Here is a 16,223-nt window from a genome sequence, read left to right on the forward strand (position 1 = left end):
CCCTTGCCAAATTTACCTTTGATGACTGACAAATTCGTTATTACGTGAAGTTACGGGTGTGATATAGGAATGCTACTTTACAAATTCCTCAAAAACACACCTTTGAAGCTGCATGCCCATCACTGCTCATTCCTTAATGCTGGTAATCCTAATTTCACGTTCTACTTAACTTTTGAATTTTATTAACAAAATGATATTTTTTTTAAAAAGCCTCTGTATGATCAATCCCTAAAATTGAAAATTAAATTAAGAACATCCTTAATGCAAACAATTTTTGCATAAAAACTTAATTAATATAACTCAAATACGATATCTTTGAATAAATTCTTTAATTAAACTCACCCAATTTTTTATTTCTTAATAAAAAACAAAATTGTTAATTGCAGTTGATTTTTCTAGAAATCAAAATCCTAACTGATGACCAAAACTTTCATAGGTTCTGCTTTCATAAAATGTATGTGTTCAGTAAATAACTCCGCTAAATCTACAAACACAGCATTAAAACCCGAGAAAGGGCTAATATGGAAAAAAATTTGGCATTCTGTTTTATCCTCATATCAACCGTTTAGAGTGGAACTGCTAAAATGTAAACCAATTCGAGGGCTCGATACTGTAGCTAGAACTCAAAAAGCCAAAAGGGTATCTATTTCGCTGCTGTCAAATGTACTTAACCTCATCATGTCCTATCTATCTTAGCCTATTACCCTATTAACTTACCCTATCACAATTTTGAGATGTGCCATCAGGGTATATTTAGAAACTCCCAAACTGCTTTCCTTCAGAGTTGGTGGGTTGCTTATCAAAGAAATCCTCTATTTTTTGCTGTTATAGGTGAGAAAGTAAAACCAGTCTCCCGTTTATCAGTGACCTAGGCTATATTTTTGGTATTTTAAATTCAGCTTCTTCTTATCCATTCGAGTTAGACCAGTTCTTAAATCATCTGCTAAATAGCCAAGTTAATGCTACTCTCGTTGAGGCTGTGTTTATACTGCACTGAACCTGACCTCCATCAAAGACCACAAAAGTCCTTCGACATGTAAGTGGAGCGAGTTTTGAGTACCGAGTTTAGGTTGTAAACCCTGTAGCTTGTTTTTGGAGCCAGGCCTGAATACTTTATCCGTCCCGCACCCCGTTATCTGCAGGGCTGGGCACCTTTTGGTTCTTCGTTGCATCTTTGGCGACACCGTGGAGGGGAAAGGCCCATAAAAGCCGTCTTGAAAGGGGCATGACTCGATTATTTTTCTCGAACTTTTTTCTAACCCTTTTTTCTTACGAATTTTTTTGAAAGGATATTTAGAAGAATATATTATTGGTTTCCGTAGGGCCATTCTATATGTTTCTAGTTAAAAGATTTCGGCTTTTTGTTGACTATCGATGCTTGGTAATGGACTTTAAACTCAAACAAGCAGAGAAGAGGGTTGTTTATTGAAGCGAGTCACCTTTCGAAGATAAAATATCTTGCCCCAATAAATCCCGTCGTTAGATTTGGGTTGTAGAAGAGTGATATTCAGAATACCTAGAAATGAAAACACTGGGATGCGGGAGTTTTATTTTGTTGGAAACTTGGTAGTTGTGAGCAAGGTACCGTGTATTGCCCTCTCTAATACACGGTAATGTGAGCAAGGTACTTGCTGGGTTGCTGGCAAAGGGAAAAAATTTAGCGCTCTGTTTATCTGTGCCTCTCCAAAAATGCATGTTATTATGTACTCGGTCACAGAGCAAATATGTCGGGTAGAAGGACTTTCCTTTTGAACTGCAGAAAAGCGGTTCAAAATCCCATTCGTTGAAGTCACGTGAAACTAAAAGTAACTTCCTACTAAACAGAACAGAATTGTATGGGGATCAGTTTTCTGCCATGTACAAGTCACATGATCTAGTATTAGGAAGCTAGTGTTTTAAGGAAGATGGTGGCTATGGTGGCTGTTGTATCTAACTTAGTACTGTTCGTGTTTCTGTTCAGTTACATAAAAGCACAAGATACTTGTGATCCTAAAGACCAGTGTACTTGTACACTTAAGGACAACAGAGAAATAAGCTTATGGCCTATTAACAGCGCAAACTCTGCAAGGTGAGTCAATTTGAGTTTTCCAAGCATCATATTCGCTAGTTAGATCTTAAACCAAGGAAGAACAGTAGACCAAGTAAGGGTGCAGCATTTGGGGGCTGCGGGGGCCTGTAACCCTTATAATTTCCTTAGATACAGTGTCATTGGAACAAAAATTCATATTAGAGGAGGGGATGACCATTCAGTTTCTTTCTTTTTAGTGCTCTATTAACTGTAAAGAAAAAAGGTTTTTGGCGATTATTTCCGAGTTGCACTCTTTGCTGCTCCAAGCTCGTGACATCTGCTTGGGAATTTTGACGTCTTGAGTCTGCCGATTCGTATCCCTTTTCTAGAGTTTACAATAGAGTGCGCCAAAAATCGCAGGAGAGCACCAACAAATACTTTAAATGTACAAAAACAGCTGAATGCGTCAAAATTTTGCTGAGATATAGCCTAGTTAGCACAGGCTCTTTCTTGTCTTTATTCTAAAATCTGCCAACCAGGCCAAGAGTTATCTATTGGCAGCACTCAGTTCTTTCACGTGCTGTATCACATCCAATAGAGTTTGATTGAATTCTTGGAAAAATAGCTTTGAATATGTAAACACTGAGACACCCCACCCCCAACCATTGAGCCCCATATCCACAATTCAATAAAGTATGAAAATCAGCCGATTTTTCACATGCAAAGTTCGATTTTTCACATGCAGTACAATTTCGTTTCTTCCCAACTTTCCTCAAATGAAATAGTTGATATACAAAGATCCTAAATGTGGGCCCCCGATTTTTGATAATTTTTGTCTGGGGCCACTGGGGTTTTCCAGAAGCCTCTGTCTTTTGTCACGCTACTGTAACATTTTCTCTCCCGTGAAATTTCCCCCCCCCCCCCGTCCTTACCCCTTGGACTCACCGAGGCTCTGGTACCCAGCCCAGAGTATGCCACTGTGTGTACCACAAATCAAAGAAGAAATCTGCTATGCTTTTGCCAAAAATGGTTTCTAGTCGGTGTTACAATTACCAGTTAATACTTTTAACTAACATTATGAAATGTCTAAATGGAGTTCATTATAGTCACTTCAAGCTACAACAAACTGAGTTAGCTTTACTTACGATTTCTGCACGTTGTAGATTTTCATAATTATGGAAGCTTGATTAGTTTTTGTAACATTTTGTTGCATTTCAGATTTTTAAATGTGAAAGATAGACTTGGGCAAACATATCTTTACGATTACAATCCTTGTACGACATTTACAAAACCAGAAATTGCTGGTGAATGTGTCAATGTATTGGTAAGAGCTTATCTTTCGTGAGATACTTTTTATTCTCTTTGCCAATGTTATTTGCTACCCTGAGCCTTGAAATTTCCGTAAATTGAATAAAGATGGCAGCGCCTACAAAGGCTGGGCATTGGACCTTAAAGTACTGTAGAATTATCAACAGTACGTATATTCAGGGCCGCGGAGAGGAAGCCCAGATAAAAGATTGGGCCCCCTGCGAGCCAGGCGAAAATTTTTGCGACCACGCCCTTTAGAGTTCCTAAAAATACATTCCAGAATATTTTTTGCAGTCATTTTCTTGCAAAAGCTCAAAGTGCTTTACTATTTTTGTTACATTTGCGTTATTCAATTCTTATAGTAGAATTCATTACCTCATAAAGCTCCTAGCTAGACCTCGAGGCCCTGGGGTAATTTGCCTCCCTTGCCTCCCTTCTCGGCGGCCCTTCATATATCTTTTTATCTTGTTGAACACCCTCTCAGCTCAGGGCAAAAGGCAATCTGCCCCCTTCCCCCTTTTGGTGGGCCTGTGCACGTTGACCAATTTACACGTGCAAATAGTACGAAGGCACAGCCATACATGACATTAATGGCTTTGCTGAATATAAAATTGTTAATTCAAAACTTGAACTTTGCCTGCTCTAGTAGAACTCTTGCATACTCCATGCCCATTCTTTGCCCTTGACCTGCAGTACTCGCGTCAAGGGACATTTAATCTAGGGATCCTGGCCATAAAAAGTTACTTGATTTTTAATCAACTTTTTTTATTATGAAATCATAATAAAAATTTTTCATTATCAGAAATCATAATCAGAATTCTGAGCGATCAATATCAGCTTGCAGTTTTTAAATTAACGATCATTTTTTACAGCATTATTTGCCGATTTGTTGGTCTTGCCTAAAAATGATATTCTCTTTCCTCAAAACAATAAACTTCGAAACATGCCTCTGTTATAAAAGTAGACTTTGTCTAATCTAATTTTTGGCGCATATTATTTTATAAGAAGATTGGCGCCAGTATCGTGTCAAGCCGCAGTTAACGTAAAGTCATTAGTACGATAACCGCAAATCTTTTGCATTTTGTAGGTTTTTCCTTTTGCCATCTTGCACTTTTGCCTCAAATGATATTACAAATTACTCAGTGCGGCTGGCTGCAAAAGGCTCAATGCTCGCAAAGTTAGGCATCAGTTGACTTTCTGGAGGCGCAAAATCGATCATTATCTCACATTTTGATCGAAACTCGGAAACTTTTTAGCACCCTTCCATTGTCTAACAATACTTTTGTGCAATTTGGATCTTTAGCTTGATGTTTTTGGATCGCAAGAGACACGAAGCTCGCATACATTAAAAACTAAGAAACATCTAATAAACGTTTCCAGACTCAGATAGAAGGATCTCTGTGAAAAAATGGCATTTTCTGGTGTTATATAGTGTGTGGATCCCAATTTTCCCCTCTCTCAACTCACCGTTGCCCCCTGCCTTTGTCTCCTATGCCATTGATTTGAAAACCAAATCACCTTTAAAAGATTTAAAGTACTTTGGCCAAATCTGTGCCCGAGGAATTCTCTCTCTCTACCAGAATGGAAATAAATCCACAAACCGGTTCCATTTGCAAGAAGGCAGTTTGCACCCTGATTGATGAAAAGGATGGTAAGTGATTTGACCAAACATTGTTTTAGACAGTTTTCGAGCCTATTAATTCCTTAAGCCTGTTTTTTGAAATTCCAGGGATGTCAAGGTGGTCGCTTTGGAGGAGATCCAGTGGCTATTGCGTACTCAAGCAACCCTAAAGTGAATTACGATAAAAGAATTAAGATGTACACATTCACATATACTGGTAGCAAACTCGATGACAAACGAAGGTATTTGCATATCACTTTAACAAATACATATGCCATATGAGACTTTGCATCTACTTAGTCACTTAAAGTCCGATGTTTTGCTTTTCTGGCGACCTTGAAACTGCACTTTTCTCTTAGCAGTTTATACGTATATCTTCTGGTCATTCTTCCAATCTTTTAACTCCTTTATTCATTTCATATTTGCTCAAGAAGAGTTATGTTTAGTATCCGGTGGATCATTGATAGGAGGTCAGACATCTACCTAGCCACAGCTTTTTTGCTCCGGTAACCGCCTAACCGTACCTGTCTTGCTCCGATATCCGCCTAACTGCGCTATTTTTGCTCCGATCTTCATTGACAATGATATTTCTTGGCATATCCGTAATCGCAGTGATGCTGTTAGCCGCTGAAATTTAGGCCTAATCCATAATGGACCCACGACTATTCAGTATCGACATTATTTCTCAACGTTCTTTCTGATTTTGCATTAAGACAGATGGTTATCAGATTAAAGTGTAATGGCAGTGCGACAGAACCAAAAATTGAACAGTTTTTGCAGACGTACGAAAATGTTTTTGTAAGTTAAACTTTTTACCTCATTTTGTGAATGGACCTGCATTTTTTAAAAGAGTTCTTTTAGCTGTATAAGTCGCAGCACAATCTTGTTTTGTTTTACATTCTAAAGGAAACATTTCATGTTACACAACATAATACTAGCCCTCGCATGATAATCTGTTTTTCTGGATGGCAACCTATTTAGGAATGTACACAGAAGATTGCAGTCGTCTGTTTCAGCCTGTTAAGGGGATCATAAAATATTCATAAAATTTCTTGTATAATATTTCATCGTCTAAGTTCTGTGATAGGTTACACAGTATCTTTTGTTTGCTTCTAGACAACGACATTGACAAGCAAGCATGCCTGCCCGAAATCACTTCCAAGCATCGGGATTCACATTGGCACTTATCTCTGCATTTTGTAAGTTTCTTCTTGTCACTATCCGGCTTTACACCAATATTGCGTAATCGGGACAAATTGGCGCTATCCGTTAAAAAATTAGTCTTTGTGACATTTATGAGAATTATTACATTGGAATTTGCACGGACTGGTTTAACTAGTTTTGTTTATGCAAGGATAAAACATTAAAACTTAAGACTACTAAAGATGCTATTGATACTCCATGTTGTCATCTTCGCCTGACGTTTATTTTTTTTACCAGTTTTTCAGTGGCAGTTTTCCTGTACGTCTTCCTTGGAATATTGTTGAACAGATTTGCTAGAAAAAAAACACTCTCTGATTCCTTTCCAAATAAAACATTTTGGATAGGCCTACCATCATTGATCAAGGTAAGTGGAATAAAATGTTGCTTACAAACTAATATAAGATGTAGGAAAATAACTTCAAAGCAGTCAAAACTTTGATTGACTAAAAGTTCTTACCACTGCTATTTTTTCCCTACAGTATTGCCAATCAGCACACAGAACTTTTTTAGCAAACTCGCTTCATAGCCAGAATTAGGTCTGTTTTGACCACACTATCTATAAATACCATAGGACTCCTCTAGAAACTCTGCTCCGATTGGCCAGTACCATAGAGAGAAAGGGGTGATATTTCTGTCAATCGAAAAATTTGACTGCAATGCTGCAAATGACCATTTGGTTCCTTAACTGTTTAACTTCAAATTCGGAATCTAAATTCTTCTAGTAGATACATTTATTTCCCTGAGGTAAAACCATGTGCGAGAAATCTTTTAACAAATAGAAGCTTACTAAGATTCCGGTACCATTTAGAACAATCGTCCTAGAACCATGTTTTAGAGAAGAAATAGCATAGAAATTCATAGTTTAAAATACAGAATTTTTTTTTATATTTCAGGCACTTTTAAAAAAATTGGAAGTTGAATAGGCTTTCTTTATCTTCTTGAACACTTAATTTTATGTCGATGTCCAATGTCATATTGCATAATTATTGCCATTTTTGTCAAATCTCGAGTATTCAAAGATAAATAGCTGAAGTTATCTTAATTTTAGGATGGTGTGATTTTCACTGCTGGAAAAATGAGAATCAAAGGGAGTCAGTACGAAAAATTGTGAAGATCATTGTTCATATCTTTAGCTGGAACCAGGGGGCATAAGGGGCACGTGGTTAAGAAAGTAACTTTATTTAAGTTGCCCTCTTGATATTATATTTAAATAAAGAATTTATTCAAGTTATGCTCTTAATTATTATAGTACTTACTTATATCAGAATTTCTTTTGCATCCATGGTTGTGGCTCTTAAGGTAAAGGGTGTGGTTAAAGTGCCCTTAAACCCTTGTACCCTCCCTCCGCCTTCCTTAAACCCAATTGCTTCCTATGTCTCTGTCTAAAATGTAATTGCTATTTATCGAATTCTCTCTTATTTGAACAAATAAATAGACAACATTGTGAATGCTTGTTTATAGCGTTAAAAGGTTTTATGGGCATTTTAATTAACACCGTTTTAATAAACAAGCCAACAGGCTTAATAAACGGACAAAACACAAGAACAAAACTTTGCACTCTACACGAAAATTATCTACCTTATTCCGATAGCAGGAACCTTGAAATCAATTGTCAATGTCAGTTTAGAGAGTTAGTAAACTTTACAAACAATTTATCATAAAGCCTATAGCATTATGAAAATCGCCAGAAAAATGAATATACATTCTAAATGTCAGTATAGAGCTTGATGGAGATTTATGAACATTTTAATTTTTGGTAAAAACAGTGAGCCTATAGTCAAAAGAAAATTGCCCAAAATTCGACCATTGCTTTTTCTTCTCTTCTTTTTCTACTTAATTCTAATTAAAGGAATCTTAAAATACATTTTGATTATCCGTTTTTTTAAATGTCTTTTGATTTTCGGGAAAATATCAAGCCTATATGCTTAGGAAAATGGCACAAAAGCTGACCATGACTTTGTCACGCTTCCTCGTGTTTTTCTTTTATCTGTTCTATTAGTTAATAGGCAGTACAAGGAGGCTTTAAGCCTCCTGGGGATTGATTTGTAAAACTAGGGTGTGGTGCATGTTTCGTTGCGTTTTCAATCCCTTGATTAATCTAGGGGTAACCAAGGTTTTGGCATGGCGAAGGTCTCGCCTTGCTTGGCGAAGCCTCAGTATAAGTATAACAAGATGGCGTCTGCAAGTTGAAATAGAATAAACTTGGCAAAGCAAATTGAAGAAAAATATTTTTTTGGCTACTTGACCCAATAGCTTAAAGATTCTGGAAGCCTCAATACAAGTATGCCGTTTATTATCAAAAGGTGACTCGCCAATTATGCGTTCCTCTACTGATAAACCAGGTATGTTTTCAAGCTGTTTTGGATAATGATTTGGTGTTTTCGCAATTTCACCTGGTGTTAGTACGAATTACAGCGTTCAAGGTCCGTTCGTAGAAATTGTTGCCACCTCGTGCTCCGGCTTTCTCAGTGGACGTCTTCGCTCATAATGTAATTGCAGCTAATTCTGCCTACAGTTCCACAATAATTTCGCCATCAAAATTTCTTTTGGGTAGTAATTGTTTACGGCTCTTCAGCAATACCTTTTTACATTGGCAACACGGATAGATAAAGTTTATTTGTTTGAATTTTCATGACTCGGCCCGTATCTTTTGCCCTTTAATAGCCGTTATCCTTCAACTGCTCCTCGCTAAAAATGTAAACAGTATCGGAGGTTTTGCTCATTGTTGGTGTTAACGCTTAGAGATTCCAATTTTCGCAATCTAAACAAAGTTTTGAACCTAAAATGAATTCAATTTGTAGCATCTTTTATAGTTTTTAAGGTTGTTTTGTCGGCAATAATTGTCGACAAGATGCCAATGTTGATCATGAGGCCTCATGGAGTTTTTGTTTATTGCTAGCCCCAAGCTTGGTATCGGTATGAAGATTTATTTTGCAATGATAAACTTAATATTATTCATTTTGGAAAGGCTGATTGTTTCCTTTATTTAAAGCTGCTGTTTTTAGATATGATATTCTTTTTTTACAAATAAAACATAGCCCTTTCTCAAAAGATAACAAAGGATAGCTAAATTGAGTTCTTTTTAAAACTGTATCAAATGAATATATCGGAATTCACAAAAAAAATTATTTATGGTCATTAATTAACATTTTTTTCTTTCTTTGTAAGAATTTTACATTTTTAATCAATTCTAAATAGAAAATGAATTGTTAGAATTATTGCAGCTTATCAGTAATAAATCTTCCAAAACTACTGATTTTCGACTTTGCTTTTTTTCGGAAACCCATGAATTGATATGCTTAAATTTTTATTGTTTTACTTAACTGAGAGCAGCTAGTTTTCACTATTCTTGAATCAGGAGTACCGCAGGATGCAAACAATCCGAAAGATGACCCTAAGGTATTTTCTTAAGATAGGCCCGAAAGTTTCAATCAAGAGAGGGATTCACGGATCTTTCAATTTACATTCCATTAATTGTAAATTAGCAAACCTATAGCCTTAATGAACTCACCAAAAAATTGTCCATAACCTTTACTATTTCTAAGTAAATTTTTGATTATTCTGTTAAAGGAACCAATAAATACATTTTAATCGTCTTTTTAGAATATTTGGGAGCTTAGGGGGCATTTGAATTGAACTCGCTTTTCTGGAAAAAAAGCAAAGCTATAGCCTTAGGAAAATGGCAAAAAAACTCGTCCAAAACCTCTATCACTTTTGGAAATAGCTGCTGAATTTTAATAAGAAAGACCATAAAATGCATTTTAATCTTCTTTTTAGATTATTTGGGAGCTTAGGGGTCATTTCAATTGAACTCGCTTTTCTGGAAAAAAAGCAAGGTTATAGCCTTAGGAAATTTGCAAAAAAACTCGTCCAAAACCTCTATCACTTTTGAAAGAATTGCTGCTGAATTCTAATAAAAAAGACCATCAAATGCATTTTAATCGTTTTTTTAGATTATTTGGGAGCTTAGGGGTCATTTCAATTGAACTCGCTTTTCTGGAAAAAAGCAAGGCTATAGCCTTAGCAAAATTGCAAAACAACTCGTCCAAAACCTCTATCACTTTTGAAAGAATTGCTGCTGAATTCTAATAAGAAAGACCATAAAATGCATTTTAATCGTTTTATTAGATTATTTGGGAGCTTAGAGGTCATTTCAATTGAACTCGCTTTTCTGGAAAAAAAGCAAGGCTATAGCCTCAGGAAATTGCAAAAAAACTCGTCCAAAACCACTATCACTTTTGAAAGAATTGATGCTGAATTCTAATAAGAAAGACCATTAAATGCATTTTAATCGTTTTTTAGATTATTTGGGAGCTTAGGGGGCATTTGAATTGAACTCGCTTTTCTGGAAAAAAAGCAAGGCTATAGCCTTAGGAAAATTGCAAAAAAACTCGTCCAAAACCTCTATCACTTTTGAAAGAATTGCTGCTGAATTCTAATAAGAAAGACCATAAAATGCATTTTAATCGTCTTTTTAGATTATTTGGGAGCTTAGGGGTCATTTCAATTGAACTCGCATTTCTTGAAAAAAAGCAAGGCTATAGCCTTAGGAAAATGGCAAAAAAACTGGTCCAAAACCTCTATCACTTTTGGAAATAGCTGCTGAATTTGAATAAGAAAGACCATAAAATGCATTTTAATCGTCTTTTTAGATTATTTGGGAGCTTAGGGGTCATTTCAATTGAACTCGCTTTTCTGGAAAAAAAGCAAGGCTATAGCCTTAGGAAAATTGCAAAAAAACTCGTCCAAAACCTCTATCACTTTTGAAAGAATTGCTGCTGAATTCTAATAAGAAAGACCATCAAATGCATTTTAATCGTTTTTTAGATTATTTGGGAGCTTAGGGGGCATTTGAATTGAACTCACTTTTCTGGAAAAAAAGCAAGGCTATAGCCTTAGGAAAATTGCAAAAAAACTCGTCCAAAATCTCTAACACTTTTGAAAGACTTGCTGCTGAATTCTAATAAGAAAGACCATAAAATGCATTTTAATCGTCTTTTTAGATTATTTGGGAGCTTAGGGGTCATTTGAATTGAACTCGCTTTTCTGGAAAAAAAGCAAGGCTATAGCCTTAGGAAAATTGCAAAAAAACTCGTCCAAAACCTCTATCACTTTTGAAAGAATTGCTGCTGAATTCTAATAAGAAAGACCATCAAATGCATTTTAATCGTTTTATTAGATTATTTGGGAGCTTAGGGGTCATTTCAATTGAACTCGCTTTTCCAGAAAAAAAGCAAGGCTATAGCCTTAGGAAAATGGCAAAAAAACTGGTCCAAAACCTCTATCACTTTTGGAAATTGCTGCTCAATTCTAATAAGAAAGACCATAAAATGCATTTTAATCGTTTTATTAGATTATTTGGGAGCTTAGGGGGCATTTCAATTAAACTCGCTTTTCTGGAAAAAAAGCAAGGCTATAGCCTTAGGAAAATGGCAAAAAAACTGGTCCAAAACCTCTATCACTTTTGAAATAATAGCTGCTGAATTCTAATAAGAAAGACCATCAAATGCATTTTAATCGTTTTATTAGATTATTTGGGAGCTTAGGGGTCATTTCAATTGAACTCGCTTTTCTGGAAAAAAAGCAAGGCTATAGCCTTAGGAAAATTGCAAAAAAACTCGTCCAAAACCTCTATCACTTTTGAAAGAATTGCTGCTGAATTCTAATAAGAAAGACCATCAAATGCATTTTAATCGTTTTATTAGATTATTTGGGAGCTTAGGGGTCATTTCAATTGAACTCGCTTTTCCAGAAAAAAAGCAAGGCTATAGCCTTAGGAAAATCGCAAAAAAACTCGTCCAAAACCTCCATCACTTATGGGATAATTGCTACTGAATTCTAATAAGAAAGACCATAAAATGCATTTTAATCGTCTTTTTAGATTATTTGGGAGCTTAGGGGGCATTTCAATTGAACTCGCTTTTCTGGAAAAAAAGCAAGGCTATAGCCTTAGGAAAATTGCAAAAAAACTCGTCCAAAATCTCTAACACTTTTGAAAGACTTGCTGCTGAATTCTAATAAGAAAGACCATCAAATGCATTTTAATCGTTTTTTAGATTATTTGGGAGCTTAGGGGTCATTTCAATTGAACTCGCTTTTCTGGAAAAAAAGCAAGGTTATAGCCTTAGGAAATTTGCAAAAAATCTCGTCCAAAACCTCTATCACTTTTGAAATAATAGCTGCTGAATTCTAATAAGAAAGACAATAAAATGCATTTTAATCGTCTTTTTAGATTATTTGGGAGCTTAGGGGTCATTTCAATTGAACTCGCTTTTCTGGAAAAAAAGCAAGGCTATAGCCTTAGGAAAATCGCAAAAAAACTCGTCCAAAAGCTCTATCACTTTTGAAAGAATTGCTGCTGAATTCTAATATAGAAGACCATGAAATGCATTTTAATCGTCTTTTTAGATTATTTGGGAGCTTAGGGGGCATTTGAATTGAACTCGCTTTTCTGGAAAAAAAGCAAGGCTATAGCCTTAGGAAAATGGCAAAAAAACTGGTCCAAAACCTCTATCACTTTTGAAAGAATTGCTGCTGAATTCTAATAAGAAAGACCATCAAATGCATTTTAATCGTTTTTTTAGATTATTTGGGAGCTTAGGGGTCATTTGAATTGAACTCGCTTTTCTGGAAAAGAAAGCAAGGCTATAGCCTTAGGAAAATTGCAAAAAAACTCGTCCAAAACCTCTATCACTTTTGAAAGAATTGCTGCTCAATTCTAATAAGAAAGACCATAAAATGCATTTTAATCGTTTTATTAGATTATTTGGGAGCTTAGGGGGCATTTCAATTGAACTCGCTTTTCTGGAAAAAAAGCAAGGCTATAGCCTTAGGAAAATTGCAAAAAAACTCGTCCAAAACCTCTATCACTTTTGAAAGAATTGCTGCTGAATTCTAATAAGAAAGACCATCAAATGCATTTTAATCGTTTTATTAGATTATTTGGGAGCTTAGGGGTCATTTCAATTGAACTCGCTTTTCCAGAAAAAAAGCAAGGCTATAGCCTTAGGAAAATCGCAAAAAAACTCGTCCAAAACCTCCATCACTTATGGGATAATTGCTACTGAATTCTAATAAGAAAGACCATCAAATGCATTTTAATCGTCTTTTTAGATTATTTAGGAGCTTAGGGGGCATTTGAATTGAACTCGCTTTTCTGGAAAAAAAGCAAGGCTATAGCCTTAGGAAAATGGCAAAAAAACTGGTCCAAAACCTCTATCACTTTTGAAAGAATTGCTGCTGAATTCTAATAAGAAAGACCATCAAATGCATTTTAATCGTTTTAATAGATTATTTGGGAGCTTAGGGGTCATTTCAATTGAACTCGCTTTTCCAGAAAAAAAGCAAGGCTATAGCCTTAGGAAAATCGCAAAAAAACTCGTCCAAAACCTCCATCACTTATGGGATAATTGCTACTGAATTCTAATAAGAAAGACCATTAAATGCATTTTAATCGTCTTTTTAGATTATTTGGGAGCTTAGGGGGCATTTCAATTGAACTCGCTTTTCTGGAAAAAAAGCAAGGCTATAGCCTTAGGAAAATTGCAAAAAAACTCGTCCAAAACCTCTATCACTTTTGAAAGAATTGCTGCTGAATTCTAATAAGAAAGACCATCAAATGCATTTTAATCGTTTTATTAGATTATTTGGGAGCTTAGGGGTCATTTCAATTGAACTCGCTTTTCCAGAAAAAAAGCAAGGCTATAGCCTTAGGAAAATCGCAAAAAAACTCGTCCAAAACCTCCATCACTTATGGGATAATTGCTACTGAATTCTAATAAGAAAGACCATCAAATGCATTTTAATCGTCTTTTTAGATTATTTAGGAGCTTAGGGGGCATTTGAATTGAACTCGCTTTTCTGGAAAAAAAGCAAGGCTATAGCCTTAGGAAAATGGCAAAAAAACTGGTCCAAAACCTCTATCACTTTTGAAAGAATTGCTGCTGAATTCTAATAAGAAAGACCATCAAATGCATTTTAATCGTTTTTTTTAGATTATTTGGGAGCTTAGGGGTCATTTGAATTGAACTCGCTTTTCTGGAAAAGAAAGCAAGGCTATAGCCTTAGGAAAATTGCAAAAAAACTCGTCCAAAACCTCTATCACTTTTGAAAGAATTGCTGCTCAATTCTAATAAGAAAGACCATAAAATGCATTTTAATCGTTTTATTAGATTATTTGGGAGCTTAGGGGGCATTTCAATTGAACTCGCTTTTCTGGAAAAAAAGCAAGGCTATAGCCTTAGGAAAATTGCAAAAAAACTCGTCCAAAACCTCTATCACTTTTGAAAGAATTGCTGCTGAATTCTAATAAGAAAGACCATCAAATGCATTTTAATCGTTTTATTAGATTATTTGGGAGCTTAGGGGTCATTTCAATTGAACTCGCTTTTCCAGAAAAAAAGCAAGGCTATAGCCTTAGGAAAATCGCAAAAAAACTCGTCCAAAACCTCCATCACTTATGGGATAATTGCTACTGAATTCTAATAAGAAAGACCATTAAATGCATTTTAATCGTCTTTTTAGATTATTTGGGAGCTTAGGGGGCATTTCAATTGAACTCGCTTTTCTGGAAAAAAAGCAAGGCTATAGCCTTAGGAAAATTGCAAAAAAACTCGTCCAAAACCTCTATCACTTTTGAAAGAATTGCTGCTAAATTCTAATAAGAAAGACCATCAAATGCATTTTAATCGTTTTTTAGATTATTTGGGAGCTTAGGGGTCATTTCAATTGAACTCGCTTTTCCAGAAAAAAAGCAAGGCTATAGCCTTAGGAAAATTGCAAAAAAACTCGTCCAAAATCTCTAACACTTTTGAAAGACTTGCTGCTGAATTCTAATAAGAAAGACCATCAAATGCATTTTAATCGTTTTTTAGATTATTTGGGAGCTTAGGGGGCATTTCAATTGAACTCGCTTTTCTGGAAAAAAAGCAAGGCTATAGCCTTAGGAAAATTGCAAAAAAACTCGTCCAAAACCTCTATCACTTTTGAAAGAATTGCTGCTGAATTCTAATAAGAAAGACCATCAAATGCATTTTAATCGTTTTTTAGATTATTTGGGAGCTTAGGGGTCATTTCAATTGAAATCGCTTTCCCAGAAAAAAAGCAAGGCTATAGCCTTAGGAAAATTGCAAAAAAACTCGTCCAAAACCTCTATCACTTTTGAAAGAATTGCTGCTGAATTCTAATAAGAAAGACCATCAAATGCATTTTAATCGTTTTTTAAATTATTTGGGAGCTTAGGGGTCATTTCAATTGAACTCGCTTTTCCAGAAAAAAAGCAAGGTTATAGCCTTAGGAAAATGGCAAAAAAACTGGTCCAAAACCTCTATCACTTTTGAAAGAATTGCTGCTGAATTCTAATAAGAAAGACCATCAAATGCATTTTAATCGTTTTTTTAGATTATTTGGGAGCTTAGGGGTCATTTGAATTGAACTCGCTTTTCTGGAAAAGAAAGCAAGGCTATAGCCTTAGGAAAATTGCAAAAAAACTCGTCCAAAACCTCTATCACTTTTGAAAGAATTGCTGCTCAATTCTAATAAGAAAGACCATAAAATGCATTTTTATCGTTTTATTAGATTATTTGGGAGCTTAGGGGGCATTTCAATTGAACTCGCTTTTCTGGAAAAAAAGCAAGGCTATAGCCTTAGGAGAATGGCAAAAAAACTGGTCCAAAACCTCTATCACTTTTGAAATAATAGCTGCTGAATTCTAATAAGAAAGACCATAAAATGCATTTTAATCGTCTTTTCAGATTATTTGGGAGCTTAGGGGTCATTTCAATTGAACTCGCTTTTCTGGAAAAAAAGCAAGGCTATAGCCTTAGGAAAATTGCAAAAAAACTCGTCCAAAACCTCTATCACTTTTGAAAGAATTGCTGCTGAATTCTAATAAGAAAGACCATCAAATGCATTTTAATCGTTTTATTAGATTATTTGGGAGCTTAGGGGTCATTTCAATTGAACTCGCTTTTCCAGAAAAAAAGCAAGGCTATAGCCTTAGGAAAATTGCAAAAAAACTCGTCAAAAACCTCTATCACTTTTGAAAGAATTGCTGCTCAATTCTAATAAGAAAGACCATAAAAT

At 35.4% G+C, this 16,223-nt stretch overlaps 1 protein-coding gene across 3 annotated transcripts; it reads left to right on the plus strand.

Annotated features, from left to right (window-relative positions):
• Window positions 1-110: 110 nt before the first annotated feature.
• On the plus strand, window positions 111-7,943 carry LOC135682769 (uncharacterized). Of its 3 annotated transcripts, none has more exons than XM_065197796.2 (7): window positions 111-2,068; window positions 3,227-3,332; window positions 5,046-5,179; window positions 5,651-5,735; window positions 6,054-6,136; window positions 6,378-6,504; window positions 7,189-7,943. In XM_065197796.2, the coding sequence occupies exons 1-7, from the start codon at window positions 1,905-1,907 to the stop codon at window positions 7,249-7,251; spliced, it is 762 nt and encodes a 253-aa protein (XP_065053868.2). In that variant the 5' UTR covers window positions 111-1,904; the 3' UTR covers window positions 7,252-7,943. The 3 variants fall into 3 exon arrangements, with proteins under 3 accessions (XP_065053868.2, XP_088969387.1, XP_088969388.1); XM_089113261.1 differs by lacking the exon at window positions 7,189-7,943 and adding an exon at window positions 6,620-6,701; XM_089113262.1 differs by lacking the exons at window positions 6,378-6,504; window positions 7,189-7,943 and adding an exon at window positions 6,620-6,698.
• The last annotated feature ends 8,280 nt before the right edge of the window (window positions 7,944-16,223 follow it).

This window comes from Rhopilema esculentum, chromosome 16, assembly GCF_057945365.1.
Source record: "Rhopilema esculentum isolate cy_ngs chromosome 16, ASM5794536v1, whole genome shotgun sequence".
Taxonomy (NCBI): domain Eukaryota; kingdom Metazoa; phylum Cnidaria; class Scyphozoa; order Rhizostomeae; family Rhizostomatidae; genus Rhopilema; species Rhopilema esculentum.